Source organism: Oryctolagus cuniculus, chromosome 4 (assembly GCF_964237555.1).
Source record: "Oryctolagus cuniculus chromosome 4, mOryCun1.1, whole genome shotgun sequence".
Classification (NCBI taxonomy): Eukaryota; Metazoa; Chordata; class Mammalia; order Lagomorpha; family Leporidae; genus Oryctolagus; species Oryctolagus cuniculus.
Genome location: NC_091435.1, coordinates 64,224,202 through 64,251,071, shown reverse-complemented (window position 1 = coordinate 64,251,071; position 26,870 = coordinate 64,224,202). Strand labels below are relative to the sequence as shown.

The 26,870-nt window shown below is 38.5% G+C and overlaps 1 protein-coding gene across 1 annotated transcript in view; it reads left to right on the top strand.

The window, feature by feature from the left end:
* MYH15 (myosin heavy chain 15) overlaps nt 1-26,870 on the top strand; it is a 221,029-nt gene that overhangs the window by 13,830 nt on the left and 180,329 nt on the right. The window contains exons 6-10 of the mRNA XM_070072033.1: nt 1,607-1,700; nt 12,163-12,255; nt 20,701-20,764; nt 20,850-20,945; nt 25,037-25,140. Of these exons, the coding sequence (XP_069928134.1) occupies nt 1,607-1,700; nt 12,163-12,255; nt 20,701-20,764; nt 20,850-20,945; nt 25,037-25,140 (451 nt within the window). The remainder of the gene's footprint in view (nt 1-1,606; nt 1,701-12,162; nt 12,256-20,700; nt 20,765-20,849; nt 20,946-25,036; nt 25,141-26,870) is intronic.

Here is a 26,870-nt window from a genome sequence, read left to right as displayed (position 1 = left end):
AATGGGTAACATGCTACTGTAAGCAGGCAGATTGAGGAAGGCCAAGGTACATTAAGTAGCAGGAACTACAAGAGGGTAAGACTTGGACTAATAAGTAAAGATAATGAGAAGGAAGGAAGGTGGAAGGAAATGACTTTAGTGGTAGCTAATTATTTATTAATTTTGGTAAAAAGAGCTCTGCCAGGCCAAGGGAATATTAGCATGGTGGCTGAGACCCAGAGGCTCTGGACATCCTATATAACGTAGATGCCACTTCATGTGTTGCTTTCAATATTGGCTCCCACTATGCAAACAGGGATCATAAGGCATCAGAATATTAGAGCTACCTATTCATCTTTAGCCCTTTGCCACAAGGATAGAACTGTTTTCTGGAGTTTCGTAAGAATAAGAATAGACCTTGATTCTATGATGCTTTGTGTGAAGAGGCTATCAGCTTACTACTGCGTTCTTCCCACATTCCCAGTGTTACATGGTTATCAAAGGAAAAGAGGAAGCTTAAAGTCCAACTGCCTGATAAAATGATTAGTAATGGGGCTGGCACCATGGCTCACTAGGTTAATCCTCCGCCTGTGGCGCCGGCATCCCATATGGGCGCCGGGTTCTAGTCTCGGTTGCTCCTCTTCCAGTCCAGCTCTCTTCTGTGGCCCGGGAGGGCAGTGGGGGATGGCCCAAGTGCTGGGGTCCCTGCAGCCGCATGGGAGACTAGGAGGACGCACCTGGCTCCTGGCTTCAGATCGGCGCAGTGTGCCGGCCATAGTGGCCATCTGGGGGGTGAACCAACAGAAGAAAGACCTTTCTCTCTGTCTCTCTCTCTCTCTTTCTCTATCTCACTGTCTGTAACTCTACCTGTCAAATAAAAAAAGTGATTAGCAGAGTTCCTTTTCTGGGAAAACAGCTGGGCTTGATCACGTGTTAGCCTTAATATGCAAAAGTCTCTTGAACTGTTAGTAATGAGGAGACCAGTCTCTAGCAGAGGTCTGTGCTTTTTGTTAATAGGACCATGAAGAACAGGTTTATTTCCTTTAAAAAAAAAAAAAAGATTTCCTTTATTTATTTGAAAGAGTACAGAAAGAGAGACAGGGAGAGACAGAGAGAAAAAATCTTCCATCTGCTGGTTTACTTTCCAAAGGCTGCAATGTCAAGGGCTGGGCCAGACTGAAACAAGAAGCCAGGAGCTAGGAGCTTCTTCCAAGTCTCCTACAAGGGTGCAGGGGCTTCAGGACTTGGGCCATCCTCTGCTTCTTTCCCAGGTGCCTTAGCAGGGAACTGGATCAGTAGTGGAGCAGCCAGGACTGAACAAGCGCCAGTATGGGATGGTAACACTGTAGGCTGTGGCTTAACCCGCTATGCCACAGTGTTGGCCCCAAACTGGTTTCTTGATTTTATAAGTTATTGATCTTTCTCAACTCCATATTTTTGTTTTTCACCCGAAGCTATGCTTTCCCTTCTCCTAATTAAAAATTAACATATTCACAAGTTCCATCCTACATTTTACTTTTCTCTAAAATCTTACTTCTTGCTTTAGCCTTTATGATAAGAATTTCTTAATGTTCATGACATTGACAATCTGAACCACTTAAGTACATCACTGAATTTCTAATCACAGAGGAGAATCTGGTTCTGGGAAGACTGTGAACACCAAGCATGTTATCCAGTATTTTGCTACCATAGCAGCAATGGGTGAGTCCAGGAAGACACTGGTAAGTGTTTATCTTTCTTGTGGTAAGGTAGCTCCCTGTCCTCTGGATCATGAAGATTCTGCTCTGATAAGTCATGGGGAGGAGGAGACAAGAACCGCAGATCAATTAGTAAATTATAGAAAGAAAGATCTTTCTTCCCCCGTTTTCCCTTGCCCCTTGAGAGGTTCAGATTTTCTGACCTGGCCTTCATTGGTTGAATCCTCCAAGAGTTGTGCATCAGGATCCAAAGCATTTTACCTAAAGGTTAGGGTCACCAGTGCTTTAAATGGACACTTCTTTTGTTTTTAAGATTTTATTTATTTGAGAGGTAGAATTATAGACGGTTAGAGAGAGAGAGAGAGAGAGAGAGAAAGGTCTTCCTTCTGTTGGTTCACTCTCCAAATGGCCACAACAGCCGGAGCTTCACCAATCCCAAGCCAGGAGCCAGGAACTTCCTCCGGGTCTCCCACGTGGGTACAGGGGCCCAAGGACTTGGGCCATCCTCTACTGCTTTCCCAGGTAACAGCAGAGAGCCAGATACAAAGAGGAACAGCCGGGACTCGAACCGACTCCCGTATGGGATGCTGGCACTGTAGGCAGGGGATTAACCTACTGCACCACAGCGCCAGCCCCGGACACTTATATATCCGAATGCCTTTGGCAACCATGAGATGACAAGCTTCCACCAATTTGCACAAATTAAAGAATTCCTTCTCCTAACTCCGAATAATATCTCAAATACTCAATGGACATGCCCTCAACTTTAATCTCATTCCATATCCTAAAACACTTTACCTCCTCTAAATTTTATCATCGGTTATTTTTAATTTAGCTGATTTTGTTTTAGCATCATTAAAAGGTTAGTGAGCTTCACAATGCTTGAAGGATAACTCGACCATGAAGATTTGTATGCAAAATAAAATGAGATGATACTGAGCAGAATAAGTTGTTGAGCTGTTTAACTTTTCACAGTTATTTTGCTTTTTAAACTCAATCTGATATGTCACATGCTATTTTTGAAAATTAAAAAATATTAATAGACATCTGGCCCAATTTTTTAGGTATCCTTGAATTCAGTTATTCACTAGATATAACTTTTCCTTCATATCTTTGTTTTTTGATATGCATCACTCCATTTGGTCTAGACACTGTATCTTATGATAATTATAGCACAATATATTATATGTAATATTTCTATGGAAATATTTGCTTCTATGGCTATTTTACTTATTTTAAGAAGGGTAGACCCATCTTACTTAAAAGGAACTTAATATTCTTAATATTTTATAAATCTGTATATTTTTGAATCCTATATTACATAATTCTTATAAAATTAGTCTCTTCAGGAAGGAGGATATAATGTTTAGTTATATATATAAAACTCTATATATTTGCTTATTTATTTATTTATTTATTGCAGTCAGAGTTAGACAGTGAGAGAGAGACAGAGAGAAAGGTCTTCCTTCCGTTGGTTCACCCCACACAATGGCCGGCGCACTGCGCTGATCTGAAGCTGGAAGCCAGATGCTTCCTCCTGGTCTCCCATGTGGGTGCAGGGCCCAAGCACTTGGGCCATCCTCCACTGCCTTCCCGGGCCACAGCAGAGAGCTGGCCTGGAAGAGGAGCAACCGGGACAGAATCCAGCGCCCCAACCGGGACTAGAACCTGGGGCACCGGCACCATAGGCGGAGGATTAGCTTAGTGAGCTGCGACGCCAGCCAACACTATTTATTTATTAAGTGAACAAATTAAAGCGTTTTTAAGATCTGTTTATTTGGGGGCTGACAGTGTGGCATAGCAGGTAAGGCTGCTGCCTGCAGTGCTTGCATCCCATATGGGTGCCTGTTTGAGTCCTGGCTGCTCCACTTCTGATCTATCTCTCTGCTATGGCCTGGGAAAGCAGTAGAAGATGGCCTAAGTCCTTGGGCCTCTGCACCTGCATGGGAGACCCGGAAGAAGCTCCTGACTCCTGACTTCGGATCAGCCAATTGGGGAGTGAACCGTGGGATGTAAGACCTCTCTTTCTCTGCCTCTGCCTCTACTTTGTAACTCTGACATCCAAGCAAATAGATTTTTTTTTTTTTTTGACAGGCAGAGTGGACAGTGAGAGAGAGAGACAGAGAGAAAGGTCTTCCTTTGCCATTGGTTCACCCTCCAATGGCCGCTGCGGCCAGCGCACCGCGCTGATCCGAAGGCAGGAGCCAGGTGCTTCTCCTGGTCTCCCATGGGGTGCAGGGAATAGATCTTTTTTTTAAAAAAATGATTATTTATTTTATTTGAAAGTCAGAGTTACACAGAGAGAGGAGAGGCAGAAAGAGAGAGGGGAGGAGAGACAGAGAGAGACAGAGAGATCCTCCATCTGTTGGCTTACTCTCCCAATGGCAGCAATGTTCAGGCCTGGGCCAGGCCGAAAATAGGAGCCAGAGCTTCATCCTAGTCTCCTACTTGTTTACAGGGGCCCAAGGATTTGGGCCATATTCCAGTGCTTTCCCAGGCACATTAGCAGGGAGCTAGATCTGAAGTGGAGCAGCTGGCACTTCAACCAGCATCCATAGGGGATGCTTGTGCAGCAGGTGGTGGCTTTACCCACTATGCCACAGCATGTGCTGCTAAAGCATTTTATATGACTACAAAAGCAAAGAAAATTTCCATTAATTTTGACACTATTTATAACAAAGAAATTAGATGTCACACATCTGAATTCCTCACCCCCTTTTCTTCTTATCTGGTCACATGATCTCCCATACCTGGGATGAGTGATATGTGTATCATTATATTAGAATATCTTGATTCTTCAGTATATTTGAAATTGCAGGTATTTTCATTTCAATTACTTACCTTTTATCATTAAATTATTTTGTTTTTTAAAATGTTTGACTAGCAAGCAATACTTGTTTCATGTTACTTATACATTTTGATGGAGTACACAGCAATATTTCAACACACATACGTAGTGTAAACCAATCAAAGTAGACAGGCTTTTCATTATCCTGTCACCTTGTGTATGTTTGTAACCCACCAGCTCCTCTCTTCCCTGCTTTATACAATCCATAATCATGAACTGTAGTCTATAGTGCTATGGAACACAAGAACTTGGTACTTCCATTTGATCATATTATCCAACCTCCCTCTATCCCCATTCTTCCACCCTTCCTAACATGTAGTAATGACTATTCTAAGCTCAGGCTACCTATTTTGCTTTAGCTTCCATATATGAGAAAGAAAATGTGATATTTGTCTTACTATATCTGGTTTTCTTTTTTGTATAATGATCTCCATTATCTGCAAATGCTATGAATTCATTCTTTTTTTTAAAAAATTATATATTTGAAAGGCAGAGGTACAGAGAGAATGAGTTGGGGTGGGGTGGTCCATCTGCTGGTTAACTCTCCAGATGGCCACATTGCTGGAGCTGAGCTGATCCAAAACCAGGAGCCAGGAGCTTTGGCCAGTTGCAGGGACCCAAGGACTTGGGCCATCTTCCATTGCTTTCCCAGGCCATAGCAGAGAGCTGGATCAGAAGTGGAGCAGCCAGGACTCAAAGTGGCGCCCATATGGGATGTCAGCACTGCAGGTAGCGGCTTACCTGCTATGCCACAGCACCAGCCCAATTTCATTCTTTTTATGGTTCAAGAATATTCCATTATGTATACATACCATATTTGATTAATCCATTCATCCATTGATGGGCATTTAGGTATATTTCATATCTTGGTTGTGGTGAATGTTGATGCAATGAACCAGAGTTCAGATATGTCACATATGTTGATTTCATTTTCTGCAAATGTATAACCAGTAGTGGGATGACTGGATCAAATGGTAGATCTATTTTTAGTTTTTTGAAGACTTCAGTATTGTTTTTCATATAGTTGTACTAATTTGTATTCTCACTAACAGGTATGTGTTCCCTTTTCTTCATAGTTATCAGCATTTGTTATTTTTCATCTTTTTGATAGTAGCCATTCTAACTGGGGTGTGATGATACCTCATTTTGGTTTGATTTGCATTTCCCTGATGGCTAGGAAATTGAATGAATTTTTGTCTTTGTTGGCCACTTGTATTTCTTTTGAGAACTGTATTTTCAAATGCTTTGCCCATTTTTTCATTGGATTGCTTATTTTGTTGTTGAGGTTTTGAGATATTTCTGCATTCTAGATATGAATCTGTTTTTAGGCAGTTTACAAATACAGTATCTTATTCTCTTCATTGTCTCTTCACTTTTGATTGCTTCCTTTGCTGTGCTTAAGTTTCTTAGCTTGTTTCTTTTTCTTCTGTTTCCTGTGCTTTTGGGATCGTATTTAAAAAAAAAAAAAAAAAACTATTTTCTGTTCCAGTATCTTGACGAGTTTCACCTCTGTTTTCTTCTAGTATTTTCATAGTTTGAGGTCTTACATTTAAGTTTTTAACCCATTTTGAGTAGATTTTTAATAGGGTGAGACATATGCTAAGGTTTAAATCTTCTGCATGCAGACGTGCAGTTTTCCCAGTACCACTTATCACACAGATCATCCTTTCTCCAATGTATCTTTTTTGTGATTTTCTCAAAGATCAGTTGGATATAGATGTATTGATGCATTTATTGGCTCTCTATTCTATTCCATTTGTCTTTGTGTTTGTTTTTACACCAAGTTCCATAGCTTTGAATTATGTCTTGAAATCTGATATTGTGATGTCTTCAGCTTTGTTCTTTTTTCATGATCGATTTTTCTATTTGGGGTCTTTTGAACTACCCTATGCATTTTAGGATTTTTTCTATCTCCATTTAGAATCTCTTCAGTATTTTGAGGAAGACTGCTTTGAATCTGTAAATTCCTTTGGAAATTATGGACATTTTAATAATAACATTAATTTTTCCAACCTATGAACTTCAGAGGTATTTCCATTTTTTGCATTTCTTCAATTTATGTCATCAGTGTTTTGCAATTTCAGTGTAGAAATATAACTTATTCCAAAGCATTTTAATATTGTTTGTAGCCAGTATGAATAGGGTTACTCATAATTTCTTTTTCAGTGAGTTCTTCATTTGTGTGTGAAAATTCTAATATTTGTGTGTTAATTTTATACCTGCAACTTTACTATTTCATTTATTAGTTCTAATAGTCTCATGGTGAAGTTTTAGGTTTCTGTCTATATAAAATCATGTCATATGTAACCACCCGTAATTTGGCTTACATTTCTTTGATATGTATGCTTTTCATTTACTTCTCTTGCCTATTAGCTCTGGCTTCCAGTACTATTGAATAACAGTGGTGAGAGTGCTCATCTTTGTGTGGTTTCATATCCTGTAGGAAATGCTTTCAGCTTTCTCTTGTTCCATATGATATTGGCTGTGCATATGTTATAGATAGCCTTTGTTATGTTGAGTTTCTTTCTTCTATACTTTTTGTTTAATGTCTTTATAACCACAATTGGATAACTTTATTGAATTTTTTTCTGTATTTAATGAGAGGATCATGTAATTTCTTTTCCTTGATTCTGTTGATGTGGTATATTACATCTATTGATTTGCATATGTTGCACCATCTCTGAAAGCTTGTGAAATATCCCACTTGATCATGGTGAATGAACTTTGTAATGTGCTGTTGGATTTGATTTTCTAGGATTTTGTTGAGAATTTTTATATCTATTACCACAGATCTTGGCAAAGAGTTTTTGTCTTTTTGTGTCTTTCTCTGATTTTGGAATCAAGACATGTTCGCCTCAAATAATGATTTTATGAGTTCCCTCTGTTTAAATTCTTTGGGATAGTCTGAGAATAATTGTTATTAATTCTTCCTTAGATGGTTGTTTAACTCTTTCTCCAAATTTGGAGTTTTCAGCTATTATTTAATTAGATATATTTTGTATTGCTTTCTTTACCCTTAAGGATCTCTGGAATTTTTTTTTCTTTTTTCTTTATTTATTTAATAAATGTGAATTTACAAAGTGTTGCAGTTGATTTCTCAACAATATTGCAGTGGATTCGTTTCTGAGAGGAGGAGCATGGTGGGGGCAAGATCTCCGGAGTCACCACACAGACCCCGGGAGGCGGGTGAAAGCGGGCTTGAGGCAAGCAGCCTGCAGACTCATTTATTTCAGTTAGCACAACAGCTTATATAGTCAAGACCAGCCAATCCTGTCAAGGGGCAGTCTATACCCCAACCAATCACAGCCTGTTGCCAGTCAGGCTCTTGTTGCCAGGCAGTTGCTGAAACCATCCAATCACGGCCTGCCGTCAGGCTCTGTTGTCATGTGGTTTCTGAAGCCATCCAATCATGGCCTGTTGCCAGGCAGTTTCTGTTGTCAGCGGCCATCTTGGCATGAACTTTTCACCTCAGCGGCCATCTTGATATAAACTTTTCACTTCATTCCACCACAACAAAGTGCAACTTTTGCATTGTTGTGGCTTCTGCCCCACAACCTCCCTCCCTCCCACAGCCCTCCCCTCTCCCACTCCCTCTCCCATCCCACCCTTCGAGTTTCATTTTCAATTATCTTTATATACAGAAGATCAACTTAGTATATACTAAGCAAAGATTTCAACAGACTCACACAACTATACAAGGTATAGAGCATTGTTCGACTAGTAGTGTTATCTTTAACTCACATAGTAAAACACATTAAGGACAGAGATCCTACATGGGAAGCATGTGCCCAGTGACTCCCATTGTTGATTTAACAATTGACACTCTTATTTATGACGTCAGTAATCACTCGAGGCTCTTGCCATGAGCTGTCGAGTCTATGGAAGTCCCTTGAGTTTACCAACTCTGAACTTGTTTAGTCAAGGCCATATCACAGTGGAGATTCCTTCCTCCCTTCAGAGAAAGGCACCTCCCTCCTTGATGGCCCGTTCTTTCTGCTGGGGTCTTGTTTACCAGGATCTTTCATCTAGGTTGTTTTTGTCACCGTGTCTTGGCTTTCCATACCTGTGAGACTCTCGTGGGCCTTTTAGCCAGATCCGAATGTCCCAAGGGTTGATTCTGAGGCTGGAGTACTGTTTAGGGTGTTTGCCATTCTATGAGTCTGCTGTGTGTCCTGCTTCCCCCACAGGATCATTCTCTCCCTTTTAATTCTATCCTTCATTATTTGCTTACACTGGTCTTATTTGTGAAATCTCTTCAACACTTACCCTATCTTTTTGATCGGTTATATACTTATACTTACAACTTTACCAAAGTTGGTGAGCAAAACATTCCAGAGGCTGTCTTCATTTATATTTATCATTACATTTTTTGTTTGTCTGCTATTATTTCAAATGACCTGTCTTAAGTTCAGATATTCTTTCTTTTCTTTTATCTAGTCAGTTGTTGAAACTGTCAAATGTGTCTTTATCTGATTTATTCAGTTCTTCATTTCCAAGATTTCTGTTTGGTTCTTTATCAAGATCTCTGTCTCTTTGCTGAATTTCTCATTCATATCATACATTTTTTTCCTGGATTCACTCATCTGTCTGCATTCTCTTTTTATTTCTTTGAACATCCTTATAATTATTCTTTTAAATTCATTTTGAGACATTTCATCAATCTCCTTTTTCTTGGAATCCATTATTAACTTAACATTTTTTGGAGGGACATAATATTCCATTTTTCCATACTTCTTATGTCCCTGTATTTATATTGGACTGCCTGACAGATTATTTGTTTCTAATACTTTTAATGAGTGACTTTCCTGGTAAAAAGCTTTTTTCTGAAGACGCATGTTCACGTGTTGGTTTGGTAGCTACATTGGCTTTATTTTTAGTTGGATGCTATTGTACATTCTCCCTGAATCTTCTTCCACAACAATTGATGGCAGTAGCATTGGAGGCATAGGATGTTTTTTCACAAGCTGTAGGGTTACATGGATTTTGGCAGAGGCTCATGGGGTCCCTGGATTGCTGGTTTTCAGTTCACTTTGACTGGGTTTGTAGGGGCTCTGGGCTGTAGTCCTAGAGTGTTGCTTGGCTATTCACATTGGCAGGAGCCTGGCCAGGATTTTTACAGAGCTAACTCAAAGTCTGACAGGTACATGTGAGACCCTACTATCCCAGCCTAAAGTTTCTAAGTAATGTTTTGGCACCCATCTACATTTACTTCCTCCAAGAAGGCAACCTCTTTGTGTATTGTTACCTGAGGTTGGGAGAGGAATGGAATAATGAGTCCTATGGCCACCTATGTCACAATGATAGATCCCATCTGGAGCCCACAGCATTACCTGACCAGTGTGGAGTAGGATCAAGGCCCAGTTTGCTATGGGCTACCTGCAGTTGAGGTTGACTTATGGCCTGAGACCACCACAACCAACCACGAGTGATGCCGGCTGGGATAAAATTCCAATTGATGGGAGCCATATGTCTCCACTTCAGAAAAACAGGTCCAGAATCCAGAGTGACTATAGGCACCTAGGCTGCCACTAAGCTGGATTGTACCTGAATAGCACAATAGGACCCTGTGCTCTTTTACAGGTGCACACTATATCCATGAGGAGCTAGGGGCCATGCAGACTGAAAGAGTTGCCTGTCCACTTAATGCTGGAGCATGTCTGGAGACCTGCCTGTGGGTACTTCCCTGCTTATAGTGGCTTCTGGTCTCTTTTTGATGCTGGGTCTCACCACAGTGAGACTGAGCACTGAATTTCAAGTCAAAGCTCTGAGCTTACTTTTCTGTCCTGTGTTGTGATTGAAAACTTCTTCCCCATTTTCTGCCCAAGTTGGGAGAGGCAGTTGAAACAATCCTGTGACCATTCAAGCTAATGCAACACTAAGTTGCACCTAAGTCTCAAATTATAAGCCTCATAGTATTTGGCAGGTCTCCATGATGCCGGTACTTATACAGGTTGAAATGAGTCTGCTCTGCTAGGCTTCAGGTCTCTGCCTGATATTGGGGCAAATACAGAAGCTGTGTCTGTGAGTTCTGGCCTGGATAAAGGGGCTGTTGAGATTTATCTGATGTTAACTCTCTTCACAACAGGCTCAGCTCTGAGCTTCAAAGAAGCTCTCTTCCCCTCCCTAGCAGCTGGAGTTTCACTCCTTGCTATCTGCTAGAGGGTGGAGGGAAGGTGGTGGAGGTAGTCTGTTGGCTGCCCTGGCTGACACTAAGCTGGACTACACCTGAGTCTCATGGTCACTGTGCCCTGCATTGTCTGGGCTTTGTACACCTGAGCCACATGAGGCTGGGTGATGATAGTAGGGCAGATTTAGAAGCTACATATCTGAGCACTGGCCATGGGATGGAGGCCTTCCAGCTTTATCTAATGCTGTATCTCACTGCAGAAGACCTGGATCTCAGCTTCAAAGCAAAATCTTAAATGTGCTTTCCCACCTTACTCCCCAGTGACTGGAGTTTTGGTTTGTTGTATGCTAGAGTTGGGGAGGGGGGTACTGGAGGTGGTTCCTTGGTTGCCTGACTAAGAAGGATCCAGACTGAGTCTGCAAGTACTGGCATGTTGGTAGAGGCTATGGGGCCCCATCAGGCTCTGTGTTTCATCATAAGCAAACCTGGAACTGAGTTTCAGGCTAAGGTCTGAACTTACTGCCCTTCCCATCCCCCAAGTAGGAGGCATCATCTCTCTCCATGGTGTGTAACTGGGAAGTAGAGGAGATGATGCAGCAACTCTTTCCTTCATGTCTTCTTTACTTCATCTTTTCTTAACATTACACCAAACCGGCACTGTGGTCCTTACTTGGCTTCCTTAGCCTTTAAAGATGACTTGGTGCATGAATTGCTGTTCAAATTGGTATCTCTATGGTGAAATGAAAACTTGAGCATCCTTTTCAGCCTGCAGCATCTTGCTCTGCCTTCTAAAATAGATCCTTAAGTCTGTGTGGAAAGCAAGAAAACCACGTTGCAATGTGAGGGCTGGGTAGTCATTCAAAATTACTCTATGTGGAGATCTCTGTTGATTCATCAGCTTGAACACTCAAGATTGAAATTCAAGACCAAGACTATTATAAGTCACTGCTTATTGTGAGCTTCTGGATTGCTTAGGAACAGTAGAACAGAAAAATATAATCAAATAATGCCAAGACTCTAGAGCATTATCCTAGGATGAATTTCCAGGTGTGAGGATAAGATGTGGGAGAGGAAGATTAACAATAGGGAAATATATGGAATAAAATTTGTTTGGAGATGGGCTATGGTATTTTAGGAGGAGGGGGTCATTTTGTAAATAATCATTTTCTCTTCCCACTGAGGCCAATGCCAACCAAAAGAGAATCAGTTAAATGAGCTCCCATGAATGTTCATAGGAATATTATGTATTAGTCTCATTAACATTATTTTTACTAATTTTTTTTACTATTTTTACTAATTTTCACTCATATTATATATTAGTCTCACAGCCATCTGTCTTTCTTAATTCCCATTTCTAAAATAATATTGTATAACCAAAATTTAAACAGCTTTTCACTACTAGTTATCAAAGCAAGAATGAGGTTTGACCAGGGTGGGCTTGGAGGACTTTCCATGTCACAGGATTTCTGCTAAAAATCTCATCAGTTGTATATCTTCTGTATGTATTACAGGGGACTTTAGAAGATCATATCAGGCAAGCAAATAAGATCTTGGAAGCATTTGGAAATGCCAAAACTCTGAGAAATGACAACTCCTCTCGCTTTGTGAGTAATATGATTTAGCGTAGTATCATAGTCTTTAATTTTTAAAATTTGAATTTTAATTAGCTTTTAACAGAATCAGTGTGATTTATAGAGACAGTTCTAAGAAAATATTGATATTCCCTTCCTCCATCCCCCTTTCTCCATTCCACCCTCATTTCTTCTCCCTTTCTTTTTTTTTAAAGTTTTTGAGATAACATATTTTAAATTTACAATATAGTAAAAAGACTTAATACTTCACCAAATAAGAAGTTTAACAAGTAAAAAGCAAAAAGACTCAGTTTAATGGGAATATAGATGATGGCTATAAACAATAATTGAATGGAAAAATGACCATTTCAACTATATATAGTAAATTTTAAAGTAATCGGAGATCATTAAATCCACAGGAGTATGGCATTCTTAACCATTGGTTTGATAAAGGTAAAAAACAAAGTTTTACAAAACTATATTTGCATAATACTGATACATGCATACATTTCTTTTTGTTTTGATTTTCTTTTTCTGAGAAAAATTAGCTCCCACAATAATGGAGAGCATGGCAGTATTATCTTTCTGTGTCCAACTTAGTTCACTCAACATGATGTCCTCCAGGTATATCTATTTTAATGCAAATGGTAGAATTTCATTCTTTTTTATAACTCAATAATATTCCACTGTGAATATATACCACATTTTGTTTATCCATTCATCAACACCTTGGTTGATTCTAAACTTTGGTATTGTGAACAATGCTGCTGTAAACGTGGTAATGCAGGTATATCTTTGATTCACTGTGTTCAAGTCTTTCAGGAGTAGAGTTTCTGAATCTTACGGCAAGTCTATTTCTAGTTTTCTAAGAAATCTCCACACTGTTGTCTACAGTGGCTGAACTAATTTACATTCCCACCAACAGTGTATAAGTGTTCTCCTTTCTAATAAAACTGGACTTCAACAACTCAGTAATCTCTAGATGATAAGGAAACACATGGAGACTGAACAACATGCTTCTAAATGAACAGTGTGTCATAGAAGAAATCAAGAGAAATAAAAAATTTCTAGAAAGAAATGAAGATGACAGTACATCATATAAAAAGTTATGAAATACAACAAACACAGAGTTAAGAGGGAAGTTTACAGCATTCAGTGCCTATGTGAAGAAATTGGAAAGGTACCAAATAAATGAGCTATCAATGCATCTCAAAAATACCAAAAACAAACCTAAAATTAATAGAAGAAAAGAAATTATTAAAGCTGGAGAAGAAATAAACATTGAAAACATAATAATCCAAAAAATTTGTGAAATTAAGAAATGTTTTTTAGAAAAAAATGAACCTAATTGACAGACCAATGGCACAACTAACCAAAAAAGGGAGAAGAGCCTAATCAATAAAATAGGGGATGAAAAAGGAAATGTAACAACAGATACCACAGAAATAAAAAGAATCATCAGAAATTACTACAAAGAGCTGTATGCCAACAAAATTGGAAACCTAGAAGAAATGGACAGATTCCTAGACACATGCAATCTGTCAGAATTAAGTTATGAAGACATAGAAAACCTAGGCAGACCAATAACCAAGATGGAAATTAAATCAATAATAAAGAGCTTCCCAACAAAGAAAAGCCCAGGAACGGATGGCTTCTCTGCTGAATTCTACCAGACGTTTGAAGAAGAACTAACTCCAATTCTTCTCAAGCTATTCAAAACAATTGAAAAAGAAGAAAATCTCCCAAACTCCTCCCATGAAATCTGTATTACCTTAATTCCTAAGCCAGAAAAAAGATGCAACAGAGAAAGAGAACTATAGAGCAATATCCTGATGAACATAGATGCAAAAATCCTCAAGAAAATATTAGCTAATCAAATCCAGCAACACATCAGAAAGATCATTCACCCAGACCAAGTGGGATTTATCCCTGATATACAGGTATGGTTCAACATTCTCAAATCAATCAATGTATTACATTGCGTTAGTAAAATGAAGAACAAAAACCATGTGGTTATCTCAACAGATGCAGAGAAAGCATTTGATAAAATACAACACCCTTCCATGATGAAAACCTTAAGCAAATTGGGTATAGAAGGAACATTGCTCAGCACAATCAAGGCAATTTATGACAAACCCACAGCCAGCATCCTATTGAATAGGGAAACCTAGAAGCATTCCCGCTAGGATCTGGAACCAGACAAGAATTCCCACTCTCACCATCGCTATTTAATATAGTACTAAAAGTTTTAGCCAAAGCCATTAAGCAAGAGAAAGATATCAAGGGATGCAAATTGGAAAGGAGGAAATAAAATTATCCCTATTTGCAGATGACATGATGCTTCATATAGGGGATCCAAAAAAAATCCACTGAGAGACTACTGGAACTCATAAAAGAGTTTGGTAAAGTAGCAGGATATAAAATCAACACAGAAAAATCAGTAGCCTTTGTATACACAGACAATGTCATGGCTAAGAAAGAACTTTTTTTTTTTAACTTTTATTTAATAAATATAAATTTCCAAAGTACAGCTTATGGATTACAATGGCTTCCCCCCCATAACGTCCCTCCCACCCGCTACCCTCCCCTTTCTCACTCCCTCTCCCCTTCCATTCACATCAAGATTAATTTTCAATTCTCTTTATATACAGAAGATCAGTTTAGCATACATTAAGTAAAGATTTCAACAGTTTGCTCCCACACAGAAACATAAAGTGAAAAATACTGTTTGAGTACTAGTTATAGCATTAAATCTCAATGTACAGCACACTAAGGACAAAGATCCTACATGAGGAGTAAGTGCACAGTGACTCCTGTTGTTGACTTTACCAATTGACACTCTTGTTTATGGCCTCAGTAATCACCCTAGGCTCTTGTCATGAGCTGCCAAGGCTATGGAAGTCCCCTGAGTTCACCAACTCTGATCATATTTAGACAAGGCCATGGTCAAAGTGGAAGTTCTCTCCTCCCTTCAGAGAAAGGTACCTCCTTCTTTGATGACCTGTTCTTTCCGCTAGGATCTCACTCACGGAGATCTTTCATTTAGGTTGTTTCCCCCACCCCCCCACCCCAAGTGTCTTGGCTTTACATGCCTGAAATACTCTCATGGGCTTTTCAGCTGGATCCGCATGCCTTAAGGGCTGATTCTGAGGCCAGAGTGCTGTTTAGGACATCTGCCATTCTATGGGTCTGCTGTGTATCTCACTTCCCATGTTGGTTCGTTCTTTCCCTTTTTTATTCTATCAGCTAGTATTTGCAGACACTATTCTTGTTTATGTGATCCCTTTGATTCTTAGTCCTATCATTATGATCAATTGTGAACAGAAATTGATCACTGGGACTAGTGAGATGGCATTGGTACATGCCACCTTGATGGGATTGAATTGGAATCCCCTGGTATGTTTCTAACTCTACCGTTTGAGGTAAGTCAGCTTGAACATGTCCCGAATTGCAGATCAGTCCCATTCACAGTTGCTCCAAAAAGAATCAAATACCTTGGAATAAATTTAACCAAGGATTTCAAAGATCTCTATGATGAAAATTAAAAAAAAATCAAAGAAAGAAGTAGAAAAAGACATTAAAAAATGGAAAAATCTTCTATATTCATGAATCAGAAGATCAATATCATCAAAATGTTCATACTACCAAAAACAATTTACAGATCCAGTGCAATCCCCATCAAAATATCAGTGACATTCTTTGCAGATCTAGAAGAAATTCATATGGAACCACAGGAGACCCTGAATAGCTATAGAAATCTTACACAACAAAAACAAAGCTGGAAGCATCACAGTACCTGATTTCAAGACATACTACTGGGTGGTTATAATCAAAATAGCCTGGTACTGGCACAAAAACAGACTTGTAGACCAACGGAATAGAATAGAAAATCCAGAAGTCAATCCATAGATCTACAACCAATTTACCTTTGACAAAGGAGCTAAACTCAATCACTGGGGTGAGGACAGTCTATTTAACAAATATGGTGCTGGGGAAACTAGATTTCACATGCAGAAGTATGAAACAAGACCCCTACCTTATACCATACACAAAAATTTGCTCAAAATGGATCAAAGACCTAAATCTACATCCTGATACTGATGATCCTGACCATTAGAGAATATTTGGGAAACCCAGAAAACATTGGCATAAGGAAAGACTTCTTGCAAAAGACCCCATAAGCACAGGCAATCAGAGCCAAAATTGACGAATGGGGTTATATCAAGCTGAGAAGCTTCTGCTATGCAAAAGAAACAATAAGCAAAGTGAAAAGGCAACCCACAAAATGAGAAAAAAGATCTGAAAACTACACAACTGATAAAGGGTTAACATCCAGAATCTATAGAGAGTTCAAGAATTTCAACAAACACAAAACAAAAGTTCAATTAAGAAATGAGCAAAGGACTTGAACAGGCATTTTTCAAGAGAGGAAATCCAAATGGCCAACAGACACTTGAGAAAATGCTCAGGATCATTAGCCATCAGGGAAATGCAAATGAAAACCACAATGAAGTTTTTCACCTCACTCTGGTTAGAATGGCCCACATACAGAGGTCAACAAATGAAAACTGCTGGTGATAATGTGGGGAAAAAGGTACCTTGATACACCGTTGGTAGGAAAATAAACTGATGCAACCACTGTGGAAGAAAGTATGGTGATACTTCAGAAACCTGAATATAGACCTACCAGCCATCCACTCCTGAGAATTTACCCAAACCAAAATAAACCAGTATATGAAAGTTATCTGTACTCCCATGTTCATTGCAGCACAATTCACAATAGCCAAGATATGGAATCATCCCAGATGTGCATCAACTGATGAATGGATAAAGAAATTATGGTATATATACACTATAAAGTACTACTCAGCTGTAAAAAAACGAAATACTGTCTTTTGCAATAAGATGGTCACAACTGGAAACCATTATGCTTAGTAAAATACGCAGTCTAAAAAATACAGATATCATGTTTTCTCTAATCAGAGGTAATGAATAGAGTACATGAAATATAGTGTATTGAAGTGAAATAGACATTTTGAGAATCAATGATGATTTATAGCTCTTGTCTTTTTCATTGAATAAGAGTTTTGTTTTGCTTTGTTTTGTTTTCTATTTATATTATTTGTTGAACTCTTTTATTTAGGGTAGCATTAACTATATGAGTGTCAAGTGTACTAATTAATTAAGAGTGGAAATACAAGAGGGAGGGGGAGGAAGTGTTGGAATATGGCTGGGAGGGATGTTGGGGGGGAAGTGCCTCTCTGTTCCTATAATGCAATAAAGGAAATATATGAAATTTGAATAACTTAAATAAAATATAAATTTTTAAAAAAATGTTCTCCTTTCTCCAGATCCTCTCCAGCATTTGCTACTCTTTGCTTTTTGGATTTTAGCCATTCTAACAGGAGTGAGGTGATACCTCATTGTGGTTTTGATTTGCATTTATCTAATGGCTAGTGCTATTGAGCATTTTTTTCATGTATTTGTTGACCAAATATATTTTTTCCTTTTAGAATTGTTTATTGAATTCCTTCACTCATTTCTCAACTGGATTGGTGTTTTTTTATTGTTGAGGGTTTTTTTTTTTTGAAAGATTTATTTTATTTATTTGAAAGGCTGAATTAGAGGGAAAGAGAAAAGGAGAGGTAAATGGAGAGAGGTCTTCCATCCACCTGCTCCCCAAATGGCAGCAATGGCTAGGGCTGGACTAGGCCAAAGCCAGCAGCCAGGAGCTTCTTCTGGGTCTTCTGGGTGTCAGTTTGCAGGAACCCAAGAACTTGGGTCATCCTCTGCTGCTTTTCCAGGCACGTTAGTAGGGAGCTGGGTCAGAAATGGAGCAGCCAGGACTCAAACTGGCATCCATATGGGATGTTGGAGCTGGGGTGGCAACTTAACCTGCTTAACACGCCACGGGGCATGACCATTTTTTTTTTTTTAAGTTGGTGATTAATCTTTTGTCAGATAGGTGGTTTGTAAATTTTTTTTATTCTTTTTTTTTTTTTTTTTTTTTTTTTTTTTTTGACAGGCAGAGTTAGACAGTGAGAGAGAGAGACAGAGAGAAAGGTCTTCCTTCCATTGGTTCATCCCCAAAATGGCCACTATGGCCAGCGTGCTGCGCTGATCCGAAGCCAGGAGCCTGGTGCTTCCTCCTGGTCTCCCATGTGGGTGCAGGGCCCAAGCACTAGGGCCATCCTCCACTGCCTTCCCGGGCCACAGCAGAGACCTGGACTGGAAGAGGAGCAACCAGGACAGAACCAGCACCCCAACCGGGACTAGAACCGCAGGCAGAGGATTAGCCTAATGAGCCACGGTGCTGGCCAATTTGTTTTTCGTTCTGTTGAATGTCTTCACTCTATCGATTGTTTCCTTTGCTCTGCAAAGCTTCTGAGTTTAATGTAGTCCTATGTTTTTAGTTTTGCTTTTGTTGCCTGCACTTTGAGGGTCTTAACCAAGAAGTCATCCCCTACACAAGTAACTTGAAGTGTTTTCCCTACATTTTTTTTCCAGCAACTTCATAATCTCAGGATTTAAATTTAGGAGTTTAACTCATCTTGGGTTGATTTTCACATATGGCAAGAGGTATAGATCTAATTTCATTCATCTACATTATATATATATATATTCTTTATATATATGTATATATGTGTGTGTATATATATATATATATATATATACTGTAGAAATTTTGCCAGCACCATTTTTGAAGAGATTATCTTTATTCCACAGTATGGTCTGAGCACTTTCATCAAAAATCAGTTGGCTGTATGTATGTGAATTAATTTCTGGGCTCCCTTTTCTGTTCCGTTGATCTAAGTATAGGTTATGTCAGTTTCAAGCTGTTTTAATTACTATAGCCTTTTAGTATGCTATGAGGTCAGGTATTGTGATGCCTCTAGCTTGATTTTTCTTGTTCAGGATGGCTTTGGCTAGTCTGGTTCTTTTGTGATTCTTTATGAATGTTAGGATTGCTTTTTCTAATTCTATGAAGAATATCATTGGTATTTTTGACAGGGATTTCATTGAATCTGTAGATTGCTTTAGGTTCTATAGACATTTTTATGGTATTGATTCTTCCAACCCATGAGGAAGGAATATCTTTCTAGTTTTTGTGTCCTTAATAACTTCATTCATCAACGTCTGATAATTTTCATTGTAGAGATATTTTATTTCTTTGGTTAAATTTATTCCCAAATATTTGATTTTTTGTGGCTATTGTGAGTGATATTTCTTTCTTGACTTTTATTGAGTTCATTATTAGCATACAAAAAATCTATTTTTATGTATTTATTTTGCAATCTGCAACTTTATTGAAATGGATTATCAATTTTCACAGCTTTTTGGTGGATTGTTTTAGTTTTTTTCACATATAACATGATGTCATCTGCAAATGTAGATAATTTGACTTTCTCTTTTCCAATTTTGATGTTCTTTATTTCTTTCTCCTCCCCAATTGCTAAAACTTCTAGTATTATATTAAATAATAATGGCAAAAGCAGACAATATTGTCTTGTCACAGATCTAAGTATTATATTCAAGATTATATTGGCTGTTGGTTTGTGATATGCAGCCTTTATAATTTTAATGACCATTCTTTGCATACCTAATTTCTGGATGGTTTTTATCATGGAGTGGCATTGAATATATCAAATGCTTTCTCTGCATGTTTTGAAATGACCCTTATGGCTTTTGGCCTTCATTCTGTTGTTGCAATTTATGACATTTATTGATTTGCAAATGTTGAAGCACCCTTCCATTTCTGGGATAAATCCAACTTGATTATGATGTATGATCTTTTTGATGTGATTTTGGACTCAATTACTCAATTTGCTGGTATTTTGTTGAGAATCTTTGCATCTATGTTCATTAAAGATATAGGCCTATAGTTTTCATGTCATATATTTGGTTTCATATCAAAGTAACACTAGCATCATAAAAATAATTAGGCAGAGTTCAATCCTGCTCAATAGTTTGCAATAATTTAAAGAGTACTGGAGTTGCTTCCTCTTAGACTATTTTGTATAATTCAGTAGAAAAGCCATCAGGTCCTGGACTTTCCCCTGATGGAAGACTTTTGATTACTGCTTCAATTTCATTGCTTGTTATGGATCTGCTTAGGTTGCCTATATCTTCTTGATTTAATCTTGGTAGGATATATGAAGCCAGGCCTATTTAACTGCCTCTGGCATTCTGATATAGGAATTATCATCTCTGGAAAAGATTTCTGCCCCCAGTGGATACTGTCTTATGAATTTTCTTTGAGAAGCAAGGGTGTGTTTCTATTATTTATACCAACTACCAAGGCTAGTCCTACAATCATTCTGGTTTCTCGACATTAACTGGTCCCATCTCATCTCAAAGGTTGCATTTTTTTCTTAACTTTTGGGAAAGTAGTTTCTTTGGTAGTTTGTATATTTTTATAATGAAGACACTGTAATGGTTGGAAAGTTTGGAAGGTGACTGTGTTCTGTGCCCATCCAGGGAAAATTAATCAGAATGCATTTTGGTGCCAATGGTATGCTGTCTTCTGCAGACATCGATATCTGTAAGTACTTATTGTACTGACTATTTTCTTTTAAATTTTGTAACAACTTCTAAGTGTGAATTTTTAACCATTTCTCATTGTGCAGATTTACTTGAAAAATCTCGAGTGATTTTCCAGCAGGCTGGAGAGAGGAACTACCATATATTCTATCAAATTCTGTCTGGAAAAAAAGAGCTTCATGGTAAGTGTAGGATTCTGGAGCTGAGAATCATTGCAGAATGAAAGAGAGAAGACAGACTTCTAGGACTGAAACACTTATTTCAGTAATTCTGTTAGCCTCTTTAAAACTCAGTGTATTCATCTGAGCACTTTTTTATTTGTAGAGAGCAAGTGCCAAAAGTTTTCTTCAAGTTCATAGTGAAAGAAAGAAGAATGTTTGAAAATGGGTGGGCTGCCCAACAAAATTAAATGAGTGTGCATGGTGTGTGTGTTGGTGGAAAGATATTAGAGTCACTTGTGTAGCATAGACAAAAGGTTGCAGGAGGGAGATGTTAGCATGGTTTGTAGTGGCCCATGGAAGTTTCACAGAGAAGTGGGGGCTTGGGGGAACATGAAGATTTAATCAGGTGGAGTGAAGAATGGAAGGAAGTTGCAGAAGGAGAAGCAGTGTATACATGTCAAGAAAAGGACATGCAAGATCAGGGAGCAAAGAAACCCAGGTGATGGGAAGAAACCACTTACCTGGAGGAATAGTGGAGATTTTATTCTGGTGGTTATTCAGGGAGTTGAGAGGATGTCCATTTGCGTCTGTGCATTGTGAATGTGAATGTGGAGTGGAGTAATAAGAGGTCATGATTTATTGGTGACAGTGTGTGGGATAGTTAAGCTGCTGTGATGATCAGGAGCTAGAAATCTTAGAGAAAAGCAATGGTAATAGTCCCAGTAGGAAATGACAGACAGTTGTCGAAGATAACAGATATGGCAATGGGGGATCTGGGGGACAGATTCAAAGAAAAACAAGATAGGTGTTGACTGTGAGTGGCATTTTAAAGGTATTACAGTTGAGATATGGCATTGAGGATAACAATTCTCCCACTAGAGTGAATGTAGGATGAGGTTGCAGATACAGACTAGCACACTGATAGCAAAACCCCTCCCAGTTCATTATGCTTATTAGCATAAATCAGATAGTATTTTGCCTACTTGTTGTACAACTCCAAAATGCCTTCAACGGGGTGGATAAAGATCTGAAAACTGGAGAATTATCAGCCATGGGTGTAATACGGGATATATAAATAGCAGAAGTTCTTCTCTTCATTTTCCTTCCACTTAAACCTGGAGCAACAAAAATAACACTTGTTTTTTGATCTTCCCTTGCTTAACCCTGTGAAATCTAATATTTGTCAAAAAATTTGGGCATCTGACCCAAAGGATTCAATGTGGGTACCAGAAGCCATCACATCACATTCTTTAGAGGATCTCTATTTGCTAATAGAGCTGTCTAAAGCTTTTGGTCTGCTATGGAAGATGCATGTTCATACTGAATTCATGTATCTTGTTGAGTCCTAGGCCCTGCTCAGATTAATTACTATGGAAATGCTGACATCTGGTGGTCTGAAAAGAATATTGTAGTTCACTTGCTTTTAGTGTCATATTGTTTTGGGAGACATTTAAAAGTGATTGGGAAATCTTTCCACTCATTTTTGCCAAAGAGTTTCAGAGCATTTTGAAGATGGCTGTAGGAGGATGTGTGTTGTAAATATGAATATTTGTTTAAGTTTCTTGAAATGTGAGAAAGAAGTGACCTGTACAAAAAGGAAGACCAGGCATGGTCAGGTATTCTTAAAGAAAATTGTGAATTATAGTCAAGCATTGGTGATGAGAAGAAATAGGAAATATTTGGAAACTAAAATAGCTGAATAAGCTTAGGAAACATCTTCTATAATATTTTGATTTTAGTTAATAACAAGGTACTGTGCACCTGAAAATTGCTAATTAAGTGTTATTTAAAATGCTTTCACCACAAATAAAAAATAGTAATTTTGTGAAGTAATGGCTATGATAATTAGATGGATTCTACAATGTGTACTCATCAAAATATCATGTCTTATTCCATCAATATATATACTTTTTATTTATTAAATAAAATATGTAAAATCACTTTTAAAGTTATACATTTTTATTATTTATATTTCTATCAAAATACATGTATTTTCTTGTACTTCTGTTGAGTGAGCCCATTTTCTTAAAAGATTTTTTAAGATGTATTTATTTATTTGAAAGGCAGAGTTATAGAGAGAGAGGGAGAGACAGTGAGGGAAAGAGAGAGAGAGATCTTTCATCTATTGATTTTCTCCCCAAATGTCTTCAATAGCCAGGGCTGGGCGAGGCCAAAATCAGGAACCAGGAGCTTCTTCCGGGTCTCCTACATGGGTGGCAAGGGCCAAAGGACTTGGGCTATCCTCTGCTGCTTTCCCAGGTGCATTAGTAGGGAGTTGGATGGGAAGTAGAGCAGCTGGGACTCAAATCTGTGCCCATATGGCATGCTGGCATTGCCGGTGCCAACTTTACCTTCTATGCCACAACACCTACCCCAATTTAATTTTAAAGATTGAGTAACAGAGGAGAGACACAGAGAGAAAAGAGATCTTCCACCCACAGATTGAGTGCCCAAGTGGCTGCAACAGACAAGTCTTGGCCAGGCTGAAGCCATGAGCCAAGAACTGCTCCAGGTTTCCCACATGGGTCACAGATTCCCAAGCACTTGTGCCATCATCTGCTGCCTTCCCAGGCACATTAGCAGGAAGCACCCAAAATGTGAATTGGCACTCTGTTATTGGATGCCAGTGTGCAAGTGATATCTTACCTTGCTCACCACAATGCCAGGTGCTAATTTTACTTTTTAAGTTTTATAGAACAAATTTATTGAAGTGTTATTGAACTGAAATGAACTACATGTGTTTGAAGTGTACAATTGGTAAATATTGACATATGTATATATATGTATGAAATTATCCCCTTAGTCAAGTTAATACAGGTTATCTGTTCAAGTTTTCTTCATGATCTTTTATAATCCCTCCATCCTGCCCCTTTTCACTCATTGCAGCTCTTTAAGCCCCAGCCTAGGCAACCACTAATATACTTTCTGGCAATGTAGATTAGATGACATATTCTAGAATTTCATAAAATGGGATTATATTGTATACACAAGGATATTTTTTAAAGTTTCTGGAAAATGGAATTAAAAGATGCATTTATTTTTGGTGCAAGAAAAATGTGAAATGCATGCAGATTTTTTTCATAGCATGCATTTTCCATGAGCCATTTAAAGAATCCTACTACTTGTTTTTTTTTGGGGGGGGGGCTTGGCTTGGCTTATTTCACACAAGATTTTGAAATTTCTTTTCAGAATATCTATTCACAGTTCATTCTTTTGTCTGTATCAATATACTGCAGTTACTTCATTGAACCACTCATGGATATTTGTCTTATTTGCAAATAAAGCTTCTAAGAACATTCATTATTACTAACTGCATTTTCTGTTTGTTTTTTTTTCCTGAGATTTAGGGTCCAGGACAATAGATTTTCATTTCACTGAGAGATAAGCAGACAAACAAGATTAACTGAATGAAACTTCATTGGGAACAAGTGTTGGGCAGGAGGTTAATGTAATCTGTCAGTCAGTTGATGATGTGTTGCTGCCAACCTGCCCTGGTTTCAGCCTACATTAGTTTCCTGACCAGGGGATCATGTCCGGAATCCTAGGCAAATCAGAGTTGCAATGTTGAACACAGTGGCTGATTTGCAGATCTCTTGAAATTCATTCTCAGACTTCTGATAGCAAGGTTGTGAAGTGACAGAGATACACTGCTAAGGTTTTCTGGGTACAAGCCCCAGGATCTGGCTGCTTCCTAGCCTTTGAAGTTCAGCTCTGTTCTACAGAATATTTTACCAAACATTATTTTGTCCTTGGGCCCTCAGCCATGAACCTCCGTCAAATTCCTGTGTCAAAGTTTTGGCAACACACATTATCTGGGTTTTTTTGTTTGTTTGTTTGTTTTTGTTTTTGTCTTATACCAGTTGAAGCTGCTACAATTGAATCTGCTTTGGAATTCACCAGCCTGTTCTCCTGAGAGGCATGGACACATGATGGACAAGTTATTAGAGGGAAAAAATTGATTGCAAAAGTTTGGGTCTAGAATTTGGATATTATTTGGGCTTGTTTACAAGTATGCTATAAGCTGTAAGAGTAAAGTGTCACCATTGGTCAATTATTTTCTCAGGCCTTGAGGATTTCTTTAAGCTGTCTAATGGATGTTTTTCCCACTGTAGACATGCTCCTGGTGTCTGCAAATCCCTCTGACTTTCACTTTTGCTCCTGTGGAGTAATTACTCTGGAGAGCTTGAATGACATTGAAGAATTGCTGGCCACACAAGTAAGGATTGTTAGTTGTCAAAGCAAAGTCTCCAAATAACAATGAGAAATGAAAGAAAGCATCTTAGAGTTTGAGTCTGCATAAAATATCTAAAGAAATGGCCTTGCTTCCCTTGTGTGTTAAAGGGCTGCTTCTGTTTTCTTATTTATTGTAAAAGCATATGTTGTTAGTATAGTAACTTTAGACCACATGAAAAGTAGAATGATGTTTCAGCTCAGTGGGCAGTACTTTTTTTAATCTGATGTATATGTTTACAGTCTATTTCTATCTATTTGAGATCCCATTTGTATAGTCATTATGATGAGCACATGGTTTTTGTAAAAGATTGTAATCACATTGCATACCTTTAAGGTTCACATATGGAGTTTGCTTTTCCAACTTAGTCATAAGTACTTCAAGTGCCATTAAAAACTCTTCATAAACATTTAAATGAATGTTTAATTTTTATCAGGCATTTGTTCTTTTGATTATTGAGCCATTCTCTTATTATTAGACTCAAATATTTTTGATCTTCCTACTCTCCTCCCTTCCCCTCACACACACACTATGGTAGACATCTCTGTAGATAAAATTTTTTTCTGTATATCAGATTTACCTTTTGTTAGACTGTTAACAGTGAAATTAAAAGGTGAGGATTGTGTATTTTTTGTCTCTTGATACATACTTTAAATTAACCACTATAAAGATTACACCATTTTTTACCCTATTAGAGAATATGACAAAGCACATCATGCTAAGCGCAGTAGTTCCTTAGGAGGTAATTCTATGGTGATATTGAAATCGGAGATGACCCCCTAAAATTTGTACTAAAATGTGGCCCCTTCGAGTTCCCCAGAAGCACCACATATGCTACCAGAATTTGGGGTGCCATACGATTTCACCATATGCTTATTAATAAATCCCCAATATTAATAAGCCTGAGAGGGTTCTTGCCTAATATTTAGAGAAGAATTCTAAATACCAGCACAGATAAACGAGGCAGCAAGGTACATTTTAAGCCTTTATTTAGTGAGAAAGATGCATAGAAGAGTGAGAGCTTTATTTAAGAGAGAGAGGTAAATCTGGGTTCATGCTGAGACCCAGGAACCAGCCACATAGAGGAGCTTCTAGGTCAGGAAGCCTAGAGGCGCAGGGCTACAGCAAGCCCCCCTCCTGGCAAGAGGCCAGGGCCGAAGAGAACGGCAGGACACACCGTGTCCAGGCTTTTCACCCACTTCCAAAGGGGAGTTGTTGGAGTTGTTAACCTGATTGGCTGGTGGGCACCCAGGTGTGGCCAGGAAGAGGGATGAGGTCACACAGGGCCGTGGTGAAGGTATCAGATAGGGCGTGAGGTCACACAGGGGCATGGAGAAGATGTGGTCTTCCAGCTCACAGACCTAATTGATTTTAACCTGTATGCCTGCCCACTTCAATATGATTTTTCTTTTCTTAAAACTTCCTTGAATTTATCTTTGAGTTGCATCTTTTCTGGAAAAAAGTCAGAATATGTGATATCACAGAACTCAGCAAGCCAGCAAATATAGTACTTTCTGCCATGATCATGAACAGCAAAATAACTGACCTCCTATAGCTATTTAATGATCATTATTGGAGAGAAGAGACGAGTCATAGGCAATGAGGGAAAGTTCTGAACCTACTAGAAATGAAGCAAGCTAGTCTTTCCTTCTTATTTTTTAAAATGGATGAGCAGGCTACAGGTGACTGACAATAGGACTGATTTGCAATGCTTT